This window comes from Rhineura floridana, chromosome 1, assembly GCF_030035675.1.
Source record: "Rhineura floridana isolate rRhiFlo1 chromosome 1, rRhiFlo1.hap2, whole genome shotgun sequence".
Lineage (NCBI taxonomy): Eukaryota > Metazoa > Chordata > Lepidosauria > Squamata > Rhineuridae > Rhineura > Rhineura floridana.
This window is the reverse complement of record NC_084480.1, coordinates 30,163,517-30,190,183: the sequence shown is the minus strand read 5'-3', so window position 1 is coordinate 30,190,183 and position 26,667 is coordinate 30,163,517. Positions and strand designations below refer to the sequence as shown.

The 26,667-nt window shown below is 43.8% G+C and overlaps 1 protein-coding gene across 1 annotated transcript in view; it reads right to left on the bottom strand.

Moving 5' to 3' along the window:
* GHR (growth hormone receptor) overlaps positions 1-26,667 on the bottom strand; it is a 191,445-nt gene that overhangs the window by 99,656 nt on the left and 65,122 nt on the right. The window contains exon 3 of the mRNA XM_061608445.1: positions 3,577-3,663. Coding sequence (XP_061464429.1) covers positions 3,577-3,663 — 87 coding nt within the window. The remainder of the gene's footprint in view (positions 1-3,576; positions 3,664-26,667) is intronic.

Below are 26,667 nucleotides of genomic sequence, written 5' to 3'. Positions count from 1 at the left end.
CAGAAACTACCCATTCCATAAATGGATCCCTTTTTAGTCAGGTACATTTAACTAATCTGCATAGTCACTGTTTGTAAAACATATAATTTTAATTGTATTAATTTCCAGTTAAAAGATACTTTATAATTTGCAATTTAATGTAACAGGAAATAAATTAACAGAACAAAACCCTATTACGATAGCTTCAGTGAATCTACAATATACTTTGTGGATGGTTCATTTCTGAATGCAATTCAAAGTGCAGGTTATTCCATTTAAAGCCCTCAACAGCTGGAGATCAAGTAGGGATGTGCTAAAATTCCACCTAATTCGGATTTGGTACTGAATTTTTCCATTAATTCACTTATTTTCAATAGTTAATGATCAGATTTTAATGTAGTGAATTTCCATGCCTATTTTTGAAAATGGACTTTAAAAAACAACACCGTTTCTAAAATATCCATTATAAGAATAATAATTTTTCTATTTTTTCAAAATATAGATATTTGAAAAGTAAGTATCAATATATCCTTCAAAATTAATATCAATATTTTTTCGGAGCAGGAAAAATCCCACAGATTGACAAAAACAGTGGTTAGCGGATCCAGAATGAACTCAGATCGATGCCAGCCTGTGAGATCAACAGAATGCTTTTCAAATGGCCCTGGCCAACAGATCCCATCCCTAGAACCATGTCACTTAAAGGGCTGTCTCCTCCCATCTGGACCTGCCCATCCATTAAGATATAGGAACATAGGAAGCTGCCACATGCTGAGTCAGATCATTGGTCCATCTGGCTCAGTACTGTGTACACTGACTGGCAGCAGCTCTCCAGAGTTTCCAACGGGGTCTCTGAAATCCCTACCCAGAGATGCTGAGATTAAACCAGGGGTCTTCTGCATGCAAAGCAAGTGCGCTACCATTGAACTATGGCCCACTAGATGTTGATGGACTATACCTCTCACCTTCCTTGACCATTCATTGGCTATGTTGGCTGGGACTGAGCTGGAGTCCAATAACATCAGGAGAGCCATAGGTTCCCTGTCAGTTGATTGCTGGGGCTTTAAAGCACAATGGCACCTGAAGTCATTGGGAAGTCAGGTGACTGGAAAGTGGGTGGCCACACCCACAAGTCAAAAGTGACCCATGGCCGATCCACTTCCTCACCTTTGGAGTAAGCAATCCCATCCCATCCCCTCTGTTGTCTATGCCAGGGATGTGCAGAAAGTAGATGGGGATCTACTGGTAGATCGCAGGGTGATTTGCAGCAGCTTGGCAAGGAATTTTAACTCCCAATTGTTTATTAATAGCAACAAAATGACTTTTCCCACATAAATTAGACTGCTGAAATGAGCAGGATTTTGTATGAAAGGACTGCAAGGTCCATTTAGTTCCGGTACTCAGTAGCGTAGTAGCAAAATTAAGGAGTGTAGGGTCCCTTCATGTTAGTCACAGCCATGCCCCCTCCCCTCTTGTTGCGCTGGGTTGAGAATGAGATCCCTGTAAATGCCTTCTCCCACAATAACAGACACCCCTAGGAGCCAACATGCCTGAAAGGGGAAACTGTTAGCTACTGAAAAGAGTCTTCTCAGTGGCTGACACACCTCCTTTCACTCGGATTGGCTCCAATCAGCTGGAAAGGGCAAGGAATCATGTTAGAAGAGTCTTCTCAGTGGCTAACACAACTCCCCTTTCATGCTGATTGACTTGTAGGATGATGGAGACATAGGGACCCTGCTCCCAAAAAGAAAAGGGTCTGAGACCCCCGAGACCCCAGTCAACTACACATTTGCTGGTACTAAAAACCAATTCCTAAGCTCAGAATGTACACAGTGGGCACTTTGTTCATTAATTTTAACAGTATGTCTTTTGTACCTGGCTGTGGTTGGTAGGTCTTGGGGATCTAGTAAAATAAACAAAGTAGATTGGACATGCTTGAGGACTGAGCGCACCTGCCCTAAACGGCCCCCTCCCTAATGCTGGTTTTTCTTTCTTTTTTTAAATGGACCTAAGGCCTACATTTTGATATTTTGCTTGTTTTTGGCATCTCTCCCGTTGTTACTGCTTGCCCTTTGTTAGAAAATGTTTGAAATACAGACACCAGACTTATTCATAGTTAAATATAGAAATGTTGATGCCTTTTCCTCTTTTTCTCCCCCCACTTCCCACGCCACCCCCAAACCTAGCTTAAAGGCTTCATTTGCCCAAAATAAAACAAAGTAAAATAATCAAACCAAAACAAAGTGGCCAAATTAGCAACTCAAACCAGAACAAAACATGCAATGATTGAACTGCAAATAAAATTAAATCAAATCCAAACAACCAGCTCAGTGCCAGAGAAAATGAAAACCTGAGGGCTGGAACGGGTCTTAAAACAAATTCTTGCAAGAATTAGCCAAGGGTTTCTTTTAAAACAGGAAGGTCTGTTGATTGATAATGTTTTCTGCTATAGCGGGAAAGATAAAATTGAAAAAATTCTGTAATGATTTAGAGTAACTGACAGAGACCAAGCCCTGCATTTTGAAATCTGGTGTTAAAAGAACATGGGGTGGGTGGGTTTATGAGGCCCTGCTTCCCTGCCAAAGCATGCAGTGACCATGCTCTTGCCCATATGTGTTTTGATTTTTGGGGATCCTCCTTTTCCCACTTAGCCCTCCTGCCTACCACATTCAGAAAGCTCCTCCTGTCTTCAGAAGAGACTTTCTGGGGGGGGGAAGGTCTTGGGTGAGGAAAGGATGGGATAGTCACCTCACAACATATCAGAACTAGAAGCGAAGTGGCCACAAAAACTACATCATGAGCAATAATAAAAAATTTCCAGCTACCCTGCCTTATCTCTCAAGGCAGACAAAATAAAAAAATGATGAAGAAAAAACAACCAGTTGGTCTTAATGCCCCCCCCCATTTTCCTGAATAAGTAGGAATTGCAAAATCACTGAAAGATAAGCAGGGAGGTATACAATCATAAGTCTTTAAGGAGGTCAGTCCATAACCCCTGGAGCCACAACTGGTTGCATAGGGTTTCCAACTCCTATTATCGAGGGAAGACAGACAAAGTCCCTGTATAGCGACTTCAACCAGTAAGGCAGGCTCATACAAGGAAAGGTACTCTTTGAGAGGAGAGGTATGGTTTAGTGCTAGGGAAGCTCAGAGGATGGCAACAAGGGACAGGACCTTCTCAGTGGTGACCCCCAAATTATGGAATATGGACACTGTTATCTTTTCGGTGCCAGATCAAGACTTTCCTCTTTTCCCAAGCATTTTAGCATGTGTTTTTAAATTGCTTTTTAAAAATGTGTTTTTAAATTTTTATATTTGTTTTTAATGTTTTTAATTCTTGTAAATGGCCCAGAGAGCTTCGGCTATGGGGCGGTATTCAAATGCAATCAATCAATCACTGAACCAAGCAGGCTAGAAATCGCATCTGTCCATGTGCTCCGCAGCACTCACCTGGACAGGCCTTTTTTGGTCAGAGACAAAAGGTGGTACCAGGAGCAGTTACTGTGCAAAAACTGCTATGACCAAATATCTCATGTCAAATACATCAGACAGAGCTTTAGCATCAGTGGCTCAAAAGCATTTCCTCATAACACTCACCCTTGCTTGTGGGAAAAGCATCGCTCATAGACACCAATGCCAGTATAAACCGCAACAGCCAAAGATCCATACCTCTGGATTCTGCAACTGTAAAAAAAGACAAATTATATCAAGCTCATTATAGTAACCACTCATAAAATGTTAAAATGCTGTTTCACCTGTCTTCTGGTTTATTAGTTGGCTGGCTGGAGTTAAGCCAAAGATTTAGGAAGGAAGCAGATTACAATAAATGTTATTGCCTTGTAAAGTTTTACTGTATATTACACATTGTAAGAGACAGTAAATTCTACTCTTGGAGGCTGCTAGCCCATGAATTACTGAAGGCAGCGAAGGGCTTCCAGGACATATATGGGTTTTTTAACTGTCACCAGAGAAGCCTACTGACTGCATTTGGGTGAACAGGCCCCAAATTCTGTTTGCAATCCTTCTCCCTCCCCATACAACAATAATTCTCTGGCAAGGGAGAGAGAAACTATTACCAGTATAGATATGTTCTCAGTCTCTAGCCTATCTCGGAGAACAGGAATACAATGGATACGATCTAGCCAAAATTAAGTATTTTTACATCTCACTGATTTCAGAGAGACCATCAAGCATGTGCTTTAGTCTTTCCTACAGAAACCAGTGGACTTTAAAATGTTTTAATGTTTTTCTTCTTCTTGCAATTTATTTATTTATTTATGAGCATTTATAAACCACTGAATATTTTTCAAAAAAAATCTCTAAGTGGTATACAACATAGAAAAATAACAAACAATATCGTTAAAACAAAAATATAGCACAACTCCAGTATAACAGTATAAAAGCATATAGAAGCATATACAAACAAGAGCTCAGACAAATGAAGACAGGGTCCGGTCTTGTGGGTCAGAGAGAGCATGGGCAAAAAAATATGCTTTTACAAGACATCTGGAACAAAGGATGGTTTCCGCTTTGTGTATGGCAGAGAAAGAATATATCCATACTACAGGGGCAACAGAAGAAAATGCCCATTTTCAGGTCACTGCCCTATGATATTCTACAGGATAGGGTGCCATGATTTCCCCAGAGCATCTCAGTGATCTTTCAGGTCTATATGGTGGCAGGCTGTCTTTCAGGTAGCCTGTTGCCAAGTTGTTCATGGCTTTATATGTTAAGAACAAGGCCTTGAACTGGTTGCTGATCAGCAGCCAGTGCAGGTCTCTCAGCACAGGTATAATATGTGGTCATGATTTTTTAAAAGTTGGTTGTTTTTACTACTTTGCTGTCAATATAATTTACTACTATAATTCTGTACAATTTTGAGGCATGGTATTTTCTGTGGACTACCATGCCTAAAAAATAATGTGCTTCTAAGAAAAACTCCGGATACTATGGGAAACCGGAAGTGCCCCCTTTCTGCTACAAGTCTTGCTGGAAGCAGTGGTGTGTACCGGTCCTTCCCTATGTATATATGTAGGCATAAGTAGGGTGGCCACGTGCCCTACTTTACAGAAGGCAGTCCCCTATTTGAGTAAGTCCTTTATTTGAAGTGCTGTCTGGTCCAAGTCCACCTTAAAGTTAATGGACCATTAGAAGGGGAGAGCAGGAAAGAACTTGAAGTTGCCGTTATCAAGGTTAACGCCAGGACTGCAGACTGAGCAGATGCACAGGCCACCTGGTCTCAGTCTTCTTCTCTATGGTGAAATGTATTGTATTTTTATTTATATGAAATATTTTTAAATTTGCACCTATATGCATAAGTTTGCATATGCAAATTTTGCCCTCCTTTTTTGGTGATGAATTTCCTCTCTTTTGGTGATATGTAAGCAGCCAATTGGCAGTTCCAGCAGGAACTGTTATGACTGTGGTTCCTGTGTGACACGAAAAGGCACTCGAGTCATTGTATGTATGCTTTGTTTTACTGATTCTCAGTGTGTTGTGGTAGCATGAGTGATGGAATTGCCCACTGTGAGTGGTGCTACTGGGTGAGACTGCTCATGTACAAAGATACTAAGATAAAGGAAAAACACAACAAACAAATGCAACGTAACACAATTAAAGATCAAACATCTTCATAAAAACACACTGACTACAGGCAGTTAAAAACTGTTGGAAAAAAGACCAGACACAAAACTTTAAACTTTTAAGTGCCCGAGAGAATATTTGGGTTGTATTCAACTAAGTCCTACTCAGAGTAGACCCATTGAAAGTAATGAGCATGACTAACTTAGGCCCATTAATTTTGGTGGGTTTACTCTGAGCAGGACTTAATCAAATGCAGCCCAGTGATTTTTGAACTGGCACAAAATGAATGTAACTCCTACAATCCCTGCTGTGTAGAGCATTCAAGAGACAGGGTGCCACTGCAAAGAATGCTCTGTCCCTCTTTGCTGAATAAGAAGCTTCTTCTGGCAATGAGATATGGAAAAGGGCCTTCTCTGAAGATCTTAAGACACAGGTAGACTGGTATGGAGAGAGGCAGTCCTTCAAGTATTTCTGGCCCAAGCCAAGCGTGTGCACCTTGAATTGGGCTTGGGAGCTGAATGGGCAGCCAATGTAGATCTTGGTGTGATATGATCCCATCTGGTTGTACCAATTAACATTTTAGCAGCTTCATTCTGCTTTAGTTGAAGTTTCCGAATAATCTCCAAGAACAATCCCAAGTATAATGCATTATAGCAATCCATTCAGATCACCTGAGTATGGAATCATGGACAACTGTGACAAGGCTATAAGGTACAAAGTGCAAATGACATGGATGTGAATGAACATAAGGTATTCTAAATAATTAACCATTTTTTGTGGATTTCTAAGTTGACTATTACATAGCGGGAAAAATATTGTGTGCTGTCCTTGCAATATATTTATACCTTCTTCCCAGCCAACTCATGGCAAGACTTGCAACAGCAAAAAGAAAGCAAGTATGTCTCAGTTCTTGCCCTTGGAAAATGAAATGCACACAGATTTCCACATAATGGGACAGACTTTGAAGGCTTTCCCTCACCCAATGGAAACAGCAGAGCTCTTCGCCAGCTGGAAGGAATTAAATCCGTCCACAAACATCCACAGTTGCAAAAGCTCTCAGGCGTCACAGCTATTCCTCTCCCACAGCTGACAGCAGAGGCCAGCTTGTCTAACCAATAGCAATCGGCAAAACGCCAGCAATGGAAGAATTCTCCTGATTAGACCATGCTCCACTGTGCTTAAAACAGATACACAAAACTTTTTTTGCATTCAAAATCAAAGAGATCTGGACCTCATCACAGTTACTTAATTCCTGGCTAACCTCTAGACAGTGATTAGGGTCACAGGAATGAACAGTTCCTAAACTTAGAAGTACCAGGGCAATAAGGTACATATCAGCCCACTGTTCTTCAACCTTGGGTCCCCAGATGTTGTTGGACTACAACTCCCATTAACCCCAGCCAGCTTAGCCAATGGCCAAGGATGATGGGAGCTGTAGTCCAACGACATCTAGGGACCTAAGGTTGAAGAACAGTGTATTTGTCCAAATTCAGCCTTCCCTGCCCTGCTGCTCTCCAGAGCAGTAAAATATCTGGAGGGCATCAAGTTAGGAAAAGCTGGCCCAGTTCAATGTCACAGCCAAAGCATAGTTTGTCTATTAGGAATGTGTTGCGGGCTAATGAGATGCCTCTTCAAATGCACAATGATCCCCCTTCTGCACTTCCTTTTAAAAATCAAATGCAGTTTGTCAGACTCTCATCACAGGACCACATTTTTATATTGCCTTTATATAGGTATATATTTTGAGGGCAAAACAAGCATGCTGCAAATGAACATAAAGGAAGGGGAAATTATCAATGGATGAAAGCAGCTGCTTCTTGAGGCATTAAAACAGGACAAGTAAGTGACAAATGGGCCCTTTCAGGCTGGTGTTTCTTTGTGGGTGTATTTCGCAACATGTAATAGTGCATTAACAGTAGATTTATACTAGACCATCCACACATTTAGCTTTGTTCATTGTTCTGTGATGCTTCCCCACCGTTACTGTATTATTGCCATCTAGAGAGGCACTCTTGGATGGTAGCGCAACAAAAGCAGGACACCCCTCCCCTTTCCCAAACATTTATGGTATGAAAAGTTACAGCATTTCAGCAGGAATCTGAAGGACATTCACAGGCTGGCAACAAAGCAGTATGTCTACTCCAAAACGTTTGCACAGGCAAACAGTATGGAAAGCAGGATTGCCTCTAACCACCGCAATAGCATCACAAGTTCAAACAGTTATGAATGCACAATAAAAAGGATGTCTGAAGGGGCCCAAATGTCGGAATGGATCTGATCGGACTCTGGAGCAATGCAGGTAGGAAGGTGTGGCAAGGACGCAGAGGGCGACCAGATTGCTATGGAAAAGCTACTTATAAGATTCAAGACATGCAAAAAATGAAAGAACTAGTGTAACTTAAATGGAATCATAAACTATATGCATGAACTTTCAAGAAAACACAGACAGATCTTGTGATGCCGCAGAACATTTCCGGGTGGAACTCCTGCTCTCTTTGAGTCCTATACTTGAATAGGGTGGCATATTTGTCATGTAGGCTATACCAGTTGAAATCCCCCCTTCTGCACAACTATTTAAGGTGCGGAAGCCCTGTCCTCTCTTGCATGTGGCCACTTAATTACAATGTGAGGGCAAAAGGCTAAAAAACTCTCTCCACTACAGTCCCAGTCATAATCTAGGCTCTTCTCCTTGGGTTGACCAGATGACCGACTACAATTCACCTACAGGTATCATTTCTTGTGCTGGAACACTGAGCTACACAGGTGCCTCCAGACTAGGGATGGAAGTATCTGTGAATGTTGCCCTAACACAACGAAGGCATTTTTTAAAAAAAGACTTTTTGGAGTTAGGAAAGTGTCAGGGAAATGTATTGAAAAGTATGGAATGAACTAATAATTAGTGGGAAGATGTATAAACATCCCACAAGCAAATCAGGATGAATGCTCATTGTCGTATCACCTCCCTGCAAACGAATCAGAATGCTCAATAAAGACCAGATACAATCTGACCTCCGCGTAAGCCTTGCGCAAGCAAATCAGGATGAATGCTCAATAAATAGGTTGTCTTGAGAAGCCCCAAGTCTGAATGCAACGACTTATAGTTATGCCATTCCACATAAACTATCCATAACAGCCTCTGAATTATCAGGTGGGTTCTACTGAACAAAACTCTAGGTCAGAGAAAAATACATTAAAGCTGCAATTCTATACACATTTACCAGGGAGTAAGCCCAGCTGAACTCAAAAGCACTTACTTCTGAGTAGACATGTTGAGGATTGTGGTGTAAGATATCTCTGAGCAGGAACTGTGATTGCAGCCAATGTGTATTTTTTTAATTTGTGGGCTGACGGCAGATGTAAAAAGGGGGCACATTAGAGATTACCAGAATGGCAAAGATCAGGGCATTAGCAAGCCTATCACCCTGTTATTTTTAGGCACTAAATGATAATCTGTGGGATGCTTCTCAATGTACTGCTCACAGAACAGTGGCATCAACCTCCCTGCATTATAAATAGGTTGACCCCTTTTTTGAGCAGACTGAAAGACGGCCAGCCAGATGCTTAGGTCACCTAATGTTACAATCCCCATCTGCAGAAAGTTCATAGCACAACCATAACTTCTCCTATACTAACAGGTGCTGTACCAGCGGGCAAATTCCCATAGGGACAAACTACATGTTACCAAACAGCTATTGTGTTTTTCTCTCTCTCAATTATTTTTTTAACACTGAAAAGCAGTCTTGGAGGCTGTAAGGGAGAACAGAAGATTGGTGGGAGGGGAGTGAGCTGTTCAAACCTTTCCCTTCCTGATATCTGTCCATTCATATTTCTTAAAGCTGATTTTCCACCCACAGGGGAAAAGATATGGGGGGAACCACACCTTTTTCCTGTGGGTGGAAAATAGGGTTGCCAGGTTCATGGCCTGAGACTGATCCTGTATTCTCCCTTCCGCCTGCACAGCTTTTAAAGATACGGAAGACCTCTTGGAGGCCGGGCCTGGCAACCAGGAGGTCTTCTGTATCTTTAAAAGTTGTGCAGAGGGGAGAATTCCACCTTGTGGTTTTTCCCATTACAGGGTTGCAAGAACACCTGCACTTGGCTGACTTTCTCTTCTCCTAAAGATACAGGATCAGTCTCAGGCCATGAACCTGGCAACCCTAGTGGAAAAGCAGCTTTGGAGGTGGTGGTTTTCAATAGACAAATGGTGACATAAATTTCCCCTTCACAGTGGAGGCTAGATGACTACACCTCCTGAAATTCTCCAACTACCAATGGTGTAGGAGCCCTGTCCTCTTTTGCATCTGGCCATTCTACCCAGTAATGGCTGGTGCCCATTGGGAATAGTAGGGCAGAAGGTAGGGAGGCCAACAGGATTTATTTATTATTAAATTTATATCTCGCCCTTCCTCCCAAAGGAAGCCCAGGGCGGCAAACAAGTAGGTGGGGCCAGACAGTCAGAGACACCTCTGGATTGCTTGTAAGTAAGAAGGCAGGCAGGTGGGAGTCAGCTTAAGTTGGTGGTCCAGTACCCCTTTTCCCCTAATGGACCAGTCTCCACTGATTCTACATTTCACCCTCTGCTCCTCTATTCTCAATTGCAGTCCCATAGGCTGCTTTTCAGTTTAAGAGTTGCAGGAAAGAAACACGTAACTGCATGTAACATTTAGTTTGGCTGGCAAAGTGAGAAACAAACTCTGCATCATATTATTACCATTACACCAAAGTAGTGTGGTGCAGTTTCATAGGTGTTATTACTTGCAGTATGAAATCTACAGTTTAATCGTGGTATTAAGTAGTAGTAAGAGAGACAGTGTGGTGTAGTGGTTAGTGTGTTGGACTACGACCTGGGAGACCAGGGTTCGAATCCCCACACAGCCATAATGCTCACTGGGTGACCTTGGGCCAGTCACCTCTCAGCCTCAGAGAAAGCAATGGTAAACCACCTCTGAATACCTCTTACCATGAAAACTCTATTTGTAGGGTCACCATAAGTCGGGATCGACTTGAAGGCAGTCCATTTCCTTTTAAGTAGTAGTAGTAAGTTACTGCTCTGGTCCACAAAAGCTTATGCCATAATATATTTGTTCACCTTTAAAGAGCCACAGGACTCTTTGCTGCTTTTGCTGCAACAGACTAAACATGTGTATCCTGCAGGAACTTCTTTATGATAGAAGCAAGCAAGCAGCAGCACAGATCACTCAAGCTTCATCTAGTGATTTCATAGCAGAGCTGAGCTTTGAAGCAGGGATTTCCTGGGTTGCAGCTGAGAGTCTAAAGAAGAACTGCTCATTGTGAGGGAAGGTAAGAACATGAAAAGAGACCTGCTGGATCATGCCAAAGGCCTATCTAGGCCAGCATCCTGTTCGTACAGTGGCCAATCTGATGCCTATGGGAAGCCCATAGTCAGAACATGAGGGCAACAACACTCTCCCCACTTTCCATTGCCAGCAACTGGTATTTGGAGACCTCTTCTGACACCAAAGATAGAACATAGTCATTGCAGCTAGTAGCCTTGATCTTCATGCCTTGATCTCATGAATTTGTCTAACCCAGAGGTTCCCAAACTGTGATCTATGAACCACCAGTGGTCAATGACCTTCCTTCGGGTGGTCCACATTAAATATTCATATTGATTTCAATTGTATTTTTATTACTTCCTTTATTTCTTATACTGTATTTTATTATATTACTGTTTGAATTCTACAGAATGCAAATTGTAATGCAACAAAATACAGTATAAAAAATAGAAGCAATAAAAGCACAATTGAAAACCATACAGCATCTAGCACAGCACATTATAGTTGCTACAAAAGGCAGAGAAATCATTAAGTGGTCAACCAAGACCCTCAGCAATTTTCAAGTGGTCCACGGGGGGAAAAGGTTTGGGAAGCACTGGTTTAACTCCTTTTTAAAGCCATCCAGGTTAATGGCCATCACTAAGAATGGGGGATAAATTCAATTCAGTTTGCATTTAAAGCTGAATCTATGAAATTCACACTTTCCAAAACAACATCTGAACCACAGTCATCCTTTGAAATTTGCACTTATTTGAATTTTGCAGTGCGGCTTTCCAACCGAACAACACTAACCAAAATGTATATATTAGGGGGAAATGTGCATAAAAATGAATATATTAGTGAAAATAACATACAAATATGCATTATATTCTGAGAAATTGCTTGCAAAAATGTGTACATTAGTCAAAACTGTATATAAATTCAACTTATAATTATTGTCTGAATAAACTGTACTTTTACTGCACCAAACATGGTAATTTAATGACAAACCAAGTTATACATAATATATTTTATGTTCCTAAAGTAAAAAGTGACTTTCAGTCTGTAAAAGGGCACTTAAAAAGTACTGCAGATTTTTCGATTTTCCCAAAAAGTTGTACCCCCTGCAAAAAAACTAGCTTTTCTTCCATGGCTTCAACATTTTCAGAAATTTTACATCTCTATTCTTTAGAGACATTTGCAGTCAGCAGGCATGAAGGGGTTAAGCACCATTCTTTCCTGCTCATAAACTTTTTCCTTTAAATGTCCCACACATTCATGATCTCAACAGGTATGGGTTTGCCAAGTCAACATGTAGCTCCATCATTAGGGTGCTTCCAGATTGTTGCTATTTTTGAGTGGGATTCAATCACATACCGGCAAATTCAGGTTCTGCAGTTATAGTGGATTTGATGCTCTTGCACAACTTCCCCCCAAAAGTGGACTTTTTGTGATAAGGAAAGTGATGGGGAAATGCACTGGAAAGAATGTGATAATTGTATGACATTAAGTCGTAACACATCAAAATGAATGCTCAATAAACAAGTTATCTGGGAGTAGGGACGAGCAAATATGTCAGTTTCGGTTTTCTCAGGTTCTCATTTTTTGAATCTTAAATTCAGTTCTTCACATTTCAGTACCAATTTGTGATTTTTTTTTAAAAAAAAATCCTCATGAAAATTCTCCAGCATTTTAGTGTGAATTTCTCCTGATAAACACATTTTTGTAGGCAATTTCTCCTCATTTAATGCATTTGTGCATGCTATTTTCACTCATATATTCATTTTCATGGACATTTTCCCCTCATAAACATTTTTTGAAACACTGTCTGGTTGGCGAACTGCATCACAAAATTCGAATTAAGGCAAATATGAAGATGGCTGTGTTCGGTTCTCATACTGTTTCGGAAAGTGTGATTTGATAAATTCGGCTTTAAATGTGAACTGAATCAAAATTCTTACCCATTCCTATCTGGAAGGGACCTTAGTCATTGTGCTACACTCCTTTAAAGTTTAACAGTTAGTTGTTGTAGAATCCCTCAAATCATCACACTGTTTTGATTTTAAAATCAGTCCCGTTTTCTGGTTTTCATTTCTATTAAAGGTGCCAGAATATAAAAGAATAGAATATAAAAGAGACCCTGTCCTCTTCTGTATCTGGCCAGCATAGTGAAGGGGTAATTTATGTACCTTCAGTTCTAGGAAAAGCCCATTTTTAAAGGGAAAAAAACCCATGAATGTTAAAGGAGCTACATAATAAAACGATCAATGGGTTCCTGATTATTTTTTCTCTGGCAGCTTTACTTGGGCCTGTCAGGGAAAGGGTTTATTAACACCCAAGGGGTGTCTGAGCACTGACTGGGCCAAAGCAGCTGTGCCTGCTGCTGGCAATGTGCCTGGGCTGGATTCCAGCCAGGCACAGTTAAAACCCAAAGTTGAAGCAAAGCACAAAGTCCCACTTAATGTGGCAAGTCAACACAGGGTTGCCAACCCTTGAAATAAGTATATTTTTAAAATGCTGGTATCTGGGCAAGACTTGGAATGGGGCCCACAGAAAATGCTTTGTCCATCTAAGACAAGATTGAGGAGGCTTTTTTCAATCCTGAGAACCACATTCCCTCATGGAGAGCCCTTCTAGGGTCTGCGTGTCAGTGGTGAGTTGGGCCAGTGGCTAAAGTGGGCGGAACAATGGATGTGAGTTTTTATCTGGTTTAAGGAGACATTGCAGCTAGGTAAAAGCACTCGAAGAGGGTATGGAGCTGAACCAGTGATAGGGATCTGGCCTGGGGACAGAGCATGGCTTAGGAAGAATCCCAAGGACTACACAAAGAGGCCTGGAGGGCTGCATTTGACCCCTGGGCCTAAGGTTTCCCATCTTGGATCAATCATTACTATTTATTAAACTTAGCAGTTACTTGTTACCTAAAAGGTCTCCAAGCGACTTACATTTAAAAATATAAATGTAAATACATTATACCATGGGGAGGGGTAGAAATCATATAGTTGTTTATTTTATTAAACAAATTTACAGACCACTTCACCGCATAAAGCCAACAAAACAGCGTACAAGATAAAAACAACAAAACACAAGTTCTAAGAACCATAAACTCTAAAAAAAACCACTTAAAACCATCAATACGAACTCTAAAGACAGCAAAAGCAATTTCATCAAATAGAAAATTAATTAGTTCATTATAAAACATGGAACTTGAATACAACATACAAAAAACAGCCGCCGCCCCCACCCCCCAATAGCAGCCATAGGATGCTTTGGCAGCAGACCAAGAACAAAACAGAATCTACTAATTCTATCAAAGACCTGGGGGGGGGGGAAAGGTAAGTCTATACCTAGCATCCAAAAGATGTCAGCAAAGGTGCCAGGTGGACCTCATTGGGGAGCACATTCCACAGAGGAGGAGCCACAACTAAAAAGGCCCTCTCCTTTGCCATCTAAGACATATCAGTTGGTCCAAGACTATAGTTGGTCCAAAATGCAACAGCCAGAATGTTAACTGGAGCACGGCGCAGGCAGCATATCACCCCTGTGCTTTATCGACTCCACTGGCTCTCAATTTGTTTCCGAGCCCAATTCAAAGTGCTGGTTTTGACCTTTAAAACCCTAAATGGCATTGGACCAGTGTACTTAAGGGACCGCTTACGCCCATATTTTCCTAGCCTGATTTAAGCTCATCCACCTCGTCTCCTCTGCATGTCTGGAATGAAAGAAGTTAGATTGTCAGGCACGCGGGAGAGAGCCTTTTCAATTGTGGCTCCCAGACTTTGGAATTCCCTGCCCCAAGAAGCCCGCTTTGCTTCCCTCCCTGATGATCTTCCAGAAACTTGTAAAAACTATTTTGTTCCAGAGAGCCTTTTGTTGGGACTGGCGGGTCAGCCTGACACTGTTTTAAGTTTTTTACCTTTTAAGTTCTTTTATTCTCACCTTCTTATATGTGTATGCACATATATACATGTTTGTATGTGTATGCGTAATGCATTTTATGTATGTATGTGCATAATGCATTTTATGTATTTTAATAGTATTTTATACATTTTAATTTACTGTAATTTTTAATGTTTTATTATATATGTGTGCGATTTTATTGTAGCCGCCCTGAGTGCCCTATTGTAGGGTAGAAGGGCGGGATAGAAATATTTTAAATAAATAAATAAATATCACTTTTCCATGTATTTTCCAACTTCCCTGGCACCACCAAGCTTTCCACACAAGATATCAGGCCCCCACATATCAGAACACATCCCAGACTAGAACTGTCCCACAGAAAGAAAGTGAGAAATGCCTGGTCTGCAGACAGATGGTTTTGAGAATGCCAGCCAAGGCACAGAATATAGTTCACTTCACTCGTATGCATGATATAAGGATGAAGAAAACAGGAAGCATAAATACCACGCACATAGACTTTTCTCTTCACTCACACACAGATACTTTTCTCTTCACACACACACACACACACACACACACACACACACACACACACACACACACACACACACACTATTTGTGCGTTCACCCCCACATGATTAGAATCATATGATGGGGAGAGCGGGACCACCCCCTGTGTTACATCCCTTTAACCTAATCTCTCCACCTTCCCTGCTTGTTGGGGGCACTTGCGAAGCATGGAGCCTGCTCTATAGGGGCAGCCTGAGACATTTTGTCAAAGGACAAGATGGCATCCTCACCAGCCACTGAATCTTATTTCAAAACTGGTGAGGGGATAGAATCTTCCACTGCAGCTGAAGACTGCATACTAACTTAAAGGGCAGTCCGCATGACCCACACAGCACTGTCCTCCAACAGTTTTCTCTAGCATCTGCTGCCCAAGGCAGCCGCCTCACACCGCCTAATGGGAGAGCCGGCCCAGCTGCTCTATGTGTGGAGGCTGCCTGTGTGGTCCAGAGCTCTGATCATGCAGGATTCTAACTCGTGGGGAGCCTTTGTGGATAGATCAAGCTCCCTCCTTCAGAGCTACCCCCTCCAATGTGTGGAAGGCAGCGGGACTGGGTAGCACAGACATAACAGCCAGGGAGGATCCACTCTCCTACCTCACATGATTGTAATTCCTACTGGCTAGGCTAGGGCTACTGTCTTGGCCCAGTATAGCTGCTGCTGGTATAGCAGCTGTAACAGATATCAGGAAGACTGGGAAGTATCTTCACGCAATGGCATTTACATCTGTTGCCTTCACCAAAATGCAACAATAGCAGAAATGTGGGTCAAATATTGCAGTTCCGTTTCTGAATAGCCAACTCTGAAAATTCTAGCGGCAAATACAAAATGTGAAGTCTTTGGTCGTTTCTGCAGTACACTTATCTGGGATGTTTTCACTGTTTTCATGTGATGTGAATGCTGATTTTGTATTTCTGTGATGATTGCTCTACGATCACAACATTTTCAACCCCTTTCATGCCCTGAAAGTTTGTCATACCTCCTGTTATTGAAAAATGCATGTGAATAGAATTGGAGGGTGGGTGGGTGGGCGGGTGGGAGGGAAGGCTAGCTGTACTCCACCTCCTCCACCGCCATCACTGAACAGAGCTGGCTAATGTATACGGCTCCTGGTTCCTCTTTGCTACATGCCCTCTTTTTCTTCTCCCTCAACAGTACTGGGACCACTACTCTTGTAAGTATCATGGGAGAGAGCCACCAGCCTCTTTATCTTCTCCCACGCCCAGCCTTGGAACCACTTCCCTTGCCACCATCAAAGAAAAGAACCAATGGTCTCTTTTCCTTCTCCCACACAGAGCACTGGGACTACTACCTTACCACTGTTGTGGGAGAGAGCCCAAAATAGCGCTGGGACTACTTTTACCAACAAGGGAGAGGACCACTGGCCCAAGAGCGATCCAGACAGGCTCATCCTAGCTGCTTCCATTGCTTTGCCAAACAACAAGCCACTGCACTTCTTTTTTTTTTGGCAGGGCTTCTGTTTTGCATTGAGCAAGGGCTGAAGGGTCAGCAACACTAGCTCTGCCCACTGACTCACTCCCACACTGGCAAAGACCCAGGGTAAGCTCTGGTCGGTATCTAACCTCCTGCTATATAAACAACAACAGAGGCCTTGCCAGACCTTCTTTCCTCATCCACCTCATCTTCTCGTTCCTTTTGCCTGTCTCCCGGCTCACATGCAGGAGGAAGCAGCTGAGGTGCAGGAGGGGAGAAATCTGGCAGAGAGCCTCAGTTGCTATTCCATACAGGGGAGGAGGGGGTGTCAAAAGGCCTCTTTGCCTTTTGTGAGAGTGTATGAGTGTGTGTCCTTAGCATTAGAGGCTATGCTGACAGCCAGAGAGGAAGCTGGGGGGGGGAGGTTGCGGCCCCAGGACGGCGAGTTGTTTATCTCTAGTGAAGGTTGATTTATGAAAGAGGGTTGGGTGACTGAGTCATTCTGTCTTTGGGATTGGGATGAGATGAGCCTTTAGTCTTTTGCAACTATATAACTCTTCAATATCAAACTCGGGTGGTGAGGGTTGACATAACACTAGCACTCACGGACATCTAATAACATTGGAAGATTCAGGACAGACAAAATAAAGTACTTCTTCACATGGCGCATAGTTAAACTATGGAATTCACTCCCACAAGAGGCAGCGCTGGCCACCAACTTAGATGCCATTAAAAGAGGATTAGATAAATTCATGGAGGATAAGGCTATCAGCGGCTGCTAGCCATGCTGGCCACGCTCTTCCTTCATGATTGGAGGCAGTATGCTCCTGAATACCAGTTGCTGGAAACCACAGGGTGTGGGGGAGAGTGCTCTTGTGCTCAAGTTCTACCTTCTGGCCTTCCCAGAGGCAACTGGCTGGCCACTGTGAGAACAGAAAGCTGGGCCAGATGGGCCAGTGACCTAATCCAGCAGGCTGGATGTTCTTAGGATCGTAGACAAAACAGGGCTACAGAGAATAGAAGAGGGAGGCATCATCAGGCTCAAGGTTTGCCCCGAACCAGCTTAGGCAGCAATATGGTGCTACTCCACATGCCTACTGCTCCAGTGATGCTAGAAGTAAGTGGTCCAGAATTTTTTCTGATCAAGATTTCAGTAATTCACACAATAAGATTTCAGGTGGAAGACTGGGCATAGAGAAAGAGGAGACTTTCATTAGTTCTGGAGAAGATCTAAGTGTTGTGTTGCTTTACCCATCTATTTATAGATTCTATTCATAGATTTTGTGACCTGGCCAAGTCCTGACCTGCCGAGTGTTAATACTGAAATATCTGACAACTCTGCTTCCATCTATATCATTCTTAATCATTAGATTACTCACTAATTATCCTTGTTATTAAGCTGCAGTCTCGTTTCTTGTACATGAGTGATCTTGTATTTCTATCTATAGCTGATGACTAAGCAAGCTCAGTGCTTATTAACAATCCAGAAGTATCTCAGAGTGGACAAAGGATTAAATTTCACACAGAGGTCTAGTATCCCTCTAGTGGGTTTTTCACCCAGGTGTATTTTGCAACAATGTATCGACACAATTACTGTGTGTTGGTGCATTTATATTGGACCATCTACACATCATTCTGCTTTCTTAGGTGTTCTGTGATGCTTTCACAATGTTACTGCATGATTGCCATTTGGAGAGGCACTGTTGTGCTATAGTGCAATGAAACAGAACCAAAAAACCAACAAGCTGGAACATTTGTGGTATGAAAAGTTACAGGATTTCAGCAGGAAACGACGGGATATGTACAGACTGGAGGAAGGAGGAACAAGACCATTTAGGTTAGACTTCCTGCTGCACCCATGGACCTCCCTCTTTCCTGTGGAGAGGAAACATAAGAACATAAAAAGAGCCTAGGTCAGCCTTTCCCCAACTTTGGGTTCCAGACTTGCTGGACTACATAAGAACATAAGAAGAGCCTGCTGGATCAGGCCAGTGGCCCATCTAGTCCAGCATCCTGTTCTCACAGTGGCCAACCAGGTGCCTGGGGAAAGCCCGCAAGCAGGACCCGACTGCAAGAACACTCTCCCCTCCTGAGGCTTCCGGCAACTGGTTTTCAGAAGCATGCTGCCTCTGACTAGGGTGGCACAGCACAGCCATCACGGCTAGTAGCCATTGATAGCCCTGTCCTCCATGAATTTGTCTAATCTTCTTTTAAAGCCATCCAAGCTGGTGGCCATTACTGCATCTTGTGGGAGCAAATTCCATAGTTTAACTATGCGCTGAGTAAAGAAGTACTTCCTTTTGTCTGTCCTGAATCTTCCAACATTCAGCTTCTTTGAATGTCCACGAGTTCTAGTATTATGAGAGAGGGAGAAGAACTTTTCGCTATCCACTTTCTCAATGCCATGCATAATTTTATACACTTCTATCATGTCTCCTCTGACCCGCCTTTTCTCTAAACTAAAAAGCCCCAAATGCTGCAACCTTTCCTCGTAAGGGAGTCGCTCCATCCCCTTGATCATTCTGGTTGCCCTCTTCTGAACCTTTTCCAACTCAATAATATCCTTTTTGAGATGAGGCGACCAGAACTGTACACAGTATTCCAAATGTGGCCGCACCATAGATTTATACAACGGCATTATATCGGCTGTTTTATTATCAATACCTTTCCTAATTATCGCTAGCATGGAATTTGCCTTTTTCACAGCTGCCGCACACTGGGTCGACATTTTCATAGTGCTGTCCACTACAACCCCGAGGTCTCTCTCCTGGTCAGTCACCGCCAGTGCAGACCCCATGAGCGTATATGTGAAATTCAGATTTTTTGCTCCAATATGCATAATTTTACACTTGTTTATATTGAATTGCATTTGCCATTTTTCTGCGCATTCACTCAGTTTGGAGAGGTCTTTTTGGAGCTCTTCGCAATCCCTTTTTGTTTTAACAACCCTGAACAATTTAGTGTCGTCAGCAAACTTGGCCACTTCACTGCTCACTCCTAATTCTAGGTCATTAATGAACAAGTTGAAAAGTACAGGTCCCAATACCGATCCCTGAGGGACTCCACTTTCTACAGCCCTCCATTGGGAGAACTGTCCGTTTATTCCTACTCTCTGCTTTCTGCTTCTTAACCAATTCCTTATCCACAAGAGGACCTCTCCTCTTATTCCATGACTGCTAAGCTTCCTCAGAAGTCTTTGGTGAGGTACCTTGTCAAATGCTTTTTGAAAGTCTAAGTACGCTATGTCCACTGGATCACCTCTATCTATATGCTTGTTGACACTCTCAAAGAATTCTAATAGGTTACTGAGACAGAAGCCATGCTGGCTCTGCTTCAGCAAGGCTTGTTCTTCTATGTGCTTAGTTAATCTAGCTTTAATCATACTTTCTACCAGTTTTCCAGGGACAGAAGTTAAGCTAACTGGCCTGTAATTTCCGGGATCCCCTCTGGATCCCTTTTTGAAGATTGGCGTTACATTTGCCACTTTCCAGTCCTCAGGCACGGAGGAGGACCCGAGGGACAAGTTACATATTTTAGTTAGCAGATCAGCAATTTCACATTTGAGTTCTTTGAGAACTCTCGGGTGAATGCCATCCGGGCCTGGTGATTTGTCAGTTTTTATATTGTCCATTAAGCCTAGAACTTCCTCTCTCGTTACCACTATTTGTCTCAGTTCCTCAGAATCCCTTCCTGCAAATGTTAGTTCAGGTTCAGGGATCTGCCCTATATCTTCCACTGTGAAGACAGATGCAAAGAATTCATTTAGCTTCTCTGCAATCTCCTTATCGTTCTTTAGTACACCTTTGACTCCCTTATCATCCAAGGGTCCAATCGCCTCCCTAGATGGTCTCCTGCTTTGAATGTATTTATAGATTTTTTTGTTGTTGGTTTTTATGTTCTTAGCAATGTGCTCCTCAAATTCTTTTTTAGCATCCCTTATTGTCTTGCATTTCTTTTGCCAGAGTTTGTGTTCTTTTTTATTTTCTTCATTCGGACAAGACTTCCATTTTCTGAAGGAAGACTTTTTGCCTCTAAGAGCTTCCTTGACTTTGCTCGTTAACCATGCTGGCATCTTCTTGGCCCTGGCGGTACCTTTTCTGATCTGCGGTATGCACTCCAGTTGAGCTTCTAATATAGTGTTTTTAAACAACTTCCAAGCATTTTCCAGTGATGTGACCCTCTGGACTTTGTTTTTCAGCTTTCTTTTTACCAATCCCCTCATTTTTGTGAAGTTTCCTCTTTTGAAGTCAAATGTGACCGTGTTGGATTTTCTTGGCAATTGGCCAGTTACATGTATGTTTAATTTAATAGCACTGTGGTCACTGCTCCCAATTGGTTCGACAACACTTACATCTTGCACCAGGTCCCGGTCCCCACTGAGGATTAAGTCCAGGGTTGCCGTCCCTCTGGTCGGTTCCATGACCAACTGGTCTAGGGAATAGTCATTCAGAATATCTAGAAACTTTGCTTCTTTGTCATGACTGGAACACATATGCGGCCAGTCTATGTCCGGGTAGTTGAAGTCACCCATTACTACCACATTTCCTAGTTTGGATGCTTCCTCAATTTCATATCTCATCTCAAGGTCTCCCTGAGCATTTTGATCAGGGGGACAATAGATCGTTCCCAGTATTAAGTCCCTCCTGGGGCATAGTATCACCACCCACAACGATTCTGTGGAGGAGTCCGCCTCTTTTGGGGTTTCGAGCTTGCTGGATTCAATGCCTTCTTTCACGTATAGAGCGCCTCCGCCACCAATACATCCTGCCCTGTCCTTCCGATATAGTTTATATCCAGGGATAACCATATCCCACTGGTTTTCTCCATTCCACCGGGTCTCCGTTATGCTCACTATATCAATGCTCTCCTCTAAGACCAAGCACTCCAGTTCTCCCAACTTGGTTCGGAGGCTCCTAGCATTAGCGTACAGTCACTTGCAAGCAGTGTCTCTCTTCAAGTGTCTTTGGCACTTGTGGTTTGGCCTGTGGTAATTTTGCTCTTCTGAATTTATATCCTGTGCCCCTGCTCTCACAATGCCTACTTCTAGGCCTACCCCTTTTAAAATTTCATCATTTCTTTGGTTTTTATCCCAGGGGGGAGGTTTATTCCAAACCGGACCTTCCTCAGTTCCTGTCGGGTTTCCCTCCTCAGTCAGTTTAAAAGCTGCTCTGCTACCTTTTTAATTTTAAGTGCCAGCAGTCTGGTTCCATTCTGGTTCAAGTGGAGCCCGTCCCTTTTGTACAGGCCCGGCTTGTCCCAAAATGTTCCCCAGTGCCTAACAAATCCAAATCCTTCCACCCGACACCATCGTCTCATCCACACATTGAGACTGCACTGTCTGGCTGGTCCTGCACGTGGAACCGGTAGCATTTCAGAGAAAGCCACCTTGGAGGTCCTGGCTTTCAGCATCTTACCTAGCAACCTAAATTTTGCTTCCAGGACCTCACGGCTGCATTTCCCCATGTCGTTGGTGCCAACGTGCACCACGACCACTGACTCCTCCCCAGCACTGTCTACCAAACTATCTAAATGACGGGCGATATCCGCAACCTTCGCACCAGGCAGGCAAAACACCTTGCGGTCTACATGCCCATCACACACCCCACTGTCTATGTTCCTAATGATCGAATCACCCACTACAAGGATCCCTCCACCCCCTGGAGATATATCCTCGGCAGGAGAGGATAGCTGCTCATCCCCCAAGGAATGGGTCCCTTCTAAGGAATCGTTTCCCTCTTCCTCAGCTGGACGCTCTCCTTCCCCGAGATCATCATTCTCCATGATAGCAGGAGAGCTATCATTGTTGGAGTGGGACACAGCTATAACGTCCCTGAAGGCCTCCTCCACACACCTCTCTGCCTCTCTCAGCTTTTCCAGGTCCGCCACCTTGGCCTCAAGGAAATGAAGTCGTTCCCAGAGAGCCAGGAGCTCATTGCACCGAGAGCACACCCACGACTTCTGTCCAACAGGCAGACAGTCGTACATGCTGCAGGCGGTGCAAAACACTGGAAAGCCCCCACACCCCTGCTGGCTTCTTACCTGCATAGTTTTGTTTAAGGTTTATTACGTCAATGTGTTGGAGACTGCGGTTTAGTTGAGGTTACGGAACGGACGGGCAGAGTGGGGGGCCCTGGCCTCCTCGCCCTGCTGCCGAACTCGCTCTGCTGCTTAACTCGCCTTGACGCTTTGTCAGCTGGGGCCTTGACGCGTTGTCAGCTGGGGCCTTGACGCGTTGTCAGCTGGGGCCTTGACGCGTTGTCAGCTGGGGCCTTGACGCGTTGTCAGCTGGGGCCTTGACGCGTTGTCAGCTGGGGCCTTGACGCGTTGTCAGCTGGGGCCTTGACGCGTTGTCAGCTGGGGCCTTGACGCGTTGTCAGCTGGGGCCTTGACGCGTTGTCAGCTGGGGCCTTGACGCGTTGTCAGCTGGGGCCTTGACGCGTTGTCAGCTGGGGCCTTGACGCGTTGTCAGCTGGGGCCTTGACGCGTTGTCAGCTGGGGCCTTGACGCGTTGTCAGCTGGGGCCTTGACGCGTTGTCAGCTGGGGCCTTGACGCGTTGTCAGCTGGGGCCTTGACGCGTTGTCAGCTGGGGCCTTGACGCGTTGTCAGCTGGGGCCTTGACGCGTTGTCAGCTGGGGCCTTGATGCGTTGTCAGCTGGGGCCTTGACGCGTTGTCAGCTGGGGCCTTGACGCGTTGTCAGCTGGGGCCTTGACGCGTTGTCAGCTGGGGCCTTGACGCGTTGTCAGCTGGGGCCTTGACGCGTTGTCAGCTGGGGCCTTGACGCTTTGTCAGCTGGGGCCTTGACGCTTTGTCAGCTGGGGCCTTGACGCTTTGTCAGCTGGGGCCTTGACGCTTTGTCAGCTGGGGCCTTGACGCTTTGTCAGCTGGGGCCTTGACGCTTTGTCAGCTGGGGCCTTGACGCTTTGTCAGCTGGGGCCTTGACGCTTTGTCAGCTGGGGCCTTGACGCTTTGTCAGCTGGGGCCTTGACGCTTTGTCAGCTGGGGCCTTGACGCTTTGTCAGCTGGGGCCTTGACGCTTTGTCAGCTGGGGCCTTGACGCTTTGTCAGCTGGGGCCTTGACGCTTTGTCAGCTGGGGCCTTGACGCTTTGTCAGCTGGGGCCTTGACGCTTTGTCAGCTGGGGCTCCCTCTAGCTCGTGGAGCAGGCTCCCTCGCTAGGGTGCTCTGACTTTATATGTGTGGCTGGTTCCTCCCAGCTACTGCTGCCAGCCAATGATGTGTTACTTGAGGCTGATGGCTCAACTATCAGCTGGGGCTTAACTCTTTAGAATTATCTCAGGCTTCCTTCCTTTGAAGGCAGGAAGGCAGGCTTCCTTCCTGAGCGAGGGGCGGGGCTGTTTAAGCTTTTGGCTGCTTTTAATCTAAGCAAGGGGCTGCGACTTCCAGGCAAGTCTTTTGTGTTTGTTGTTTTCCCACCTAGAACAGCCTGACCTTTCTTTAACCTAGGGAAACAGAGCTTGTGGTTGTGTTTCAGAAAGGCTAAAGCTGCCCTTTTTAGCAAGAACTGAGCTGACTCTCTCCCTGTATGTATCGGTGGAGTTTCCTTTTTCCCCTTCTCTCCGACTGGAATTCAGCCTTGTTTACAGTGTCCCCTGAAGCTTTCCTGCTAGGGTGGTGTTGAAAACTAGCTTTCTATAGGCTTCCTTCTCCTAGGATCTGTCTCCTAAGATAGAGGTTCTTTCAGGATTTGGCTCCTAGCTCAGGGTGACCTTAGACTGCCCTTATTACTTATTGCTCTGAGCTGTTTTAATTTGATTAAATAATGGAATAAATGGGAGCTACTTACCCTCTTTTCGCTCTGCTGCTTAACTCGCCTTGACGCTTCGTCAGCTGGGGCTCCCTCTAGCTCCCTCTACAACTCCCATCAGCCCCAGCCAGCATGGCCAATGGTCAGTAATGATGGGAACTATAGCCCAGCAACATCTGAGGACCCAAAGGTTGAGAACGGCTGGCCTAGGTGGATTTCAGAGCAAATGCCCACCTACTCTAGCATCCTGTTCTCACAGTGGTCAACCAGGTCCCTGTGAGAAGCCCACAAGCCAGGTGTGAATGCAACAGCGCGCACACTCCCACACACGGCCCAATCTGTGATTACCAGCAACTGGTCTTTTTATTTATTTATTTATCTTTAGAAAATTGTATAAACTACTTGCTCAAAAACCATTCTCCAAGCAGTGTACAAGTCCAATTTATATTTATGAAACATGACTAAAATACACAAACCAATTAAACTCAAGCATGCATAAAACCATTGCTAAGAATAAAATAAAATAAATAAAACATTTAAGATAGACACAACTAAATCACATGTCTGGTCAGCCTTGTTGAAACAGAAAAGTCTTCAGCAGGCATCTAAAACAGTATTGTACTACCTCTGATACACTGGCTAGATCTGCAAAATCTTAAGACCCCTGGGATTCCCTCACAGGGACCACAGGATTGTGCCCTCAATAATAAACAAAATGATGCCATTATATAAATCTGTAAATCTAGGATGTAGCTGCATTTACAATACCTGTGTATAGGTCTAGTAGCTCCTTCTGAAAAAGTGGCCATGCTGGCTGGGGCTGATGGGAGTTCTAGTTTTAAAAAAGTAACTTTTCCAAGCTCTGGTTAGGGCATATGTTTAAATAAAGCTTGGGACCACCCAATGATGTTTCTAAAGTTGTTTGGCCAAGCACCAACAGAGTTATGTCTTCAAACAAATAACTTAATGGAATTCAGCTGTGATAAAATGTGGTGACAGCTTTTTTAGAAAAAGGATTCAACAAATTCATCAAAGATAGATTTTTTACTGGCTATTAGCTAAGCCAGCTAACTGAACCTCCATGTTTTGAAGTAGTATATCTCTGACTGCTAGATGTTGGTAACAAACAGCGGAAGGCTCTCCCACCTTAATGTCCTGCTTGTGGATGTTCAGAGAGGCATCTGCTTGGCTGCTTGGACCCTTAGTCCTATTCAGCAAGAGAATTCTTATGTTCTTTGGCAGTCTCTGTTGCTCTCGGTCAGTCCTTCCAGGACAGCAGACCGCCACCAATACAAATAAGGGCCACAAAGAATCCTTAAGACCTACATGAGAGCCACTGAAATTGACACATGCAACAGCTAAAGTTTCTGCGAAGCAAGAAATTCTTATCATAGCATACAAATGACCTTTCAAGCACGTAGTTTATTGAACACAACCTGAAATCAGAGCTACTCTTTCCAGGAAGAACCCAGCACTGCAGATGTCACAGTTTTAATAACAGCCCCAGCTGAACCTCACATGATCTGATAACATTCTGTTGCTACCAGAAGCTATTTCATGAAGCTAGGTAGCTTTCACTAAGCCTAAATACACCACAGAGGAGCTATCAAATATATCTTAGGAGGATGTGATTATATAGTCAACAAGATCATTTGTCTTTTCAGCTGAGCCAAACACAAACAAACAAGCAAACAGCCTGTGGCCTGTTCTGTAGACTCGGAGAGAGTCCTGTTTTACATATTATGTATGTGTTGTAAGCAACCACTCTAGGGAATCACTATTTGAGTGGGTGAAAGAGAGGCACTGAGCATGATCTGAAGTACCTTGAAAAATGCCAAGGGCACGGAGACCCCTTTAACTGGAAGGTCTTATGAGCCCTTTAAGAGCCAAGGGGCCCATCTACACTATACATTTAAAGCAGAATTATACCACTTGAAACCTTCCCCCAAAGAATCCTGAGAAGTGTAGTTTGTGAAGGGTGCTTGACAGTTATTAAAGGACCCCTATTCCCCTCACTGAGCTTCAACTCCTGGAGTGATTTAATAGTCAATTCCTCTTCTCAGGGATCTCTGGGAATATAAGCTCTGTGAGGAGAATAGGGGTCTTCAAATAACCCTCAGCACTCTTAACAAACTACAGTTCCCAGGATTATTTGGGGAAAG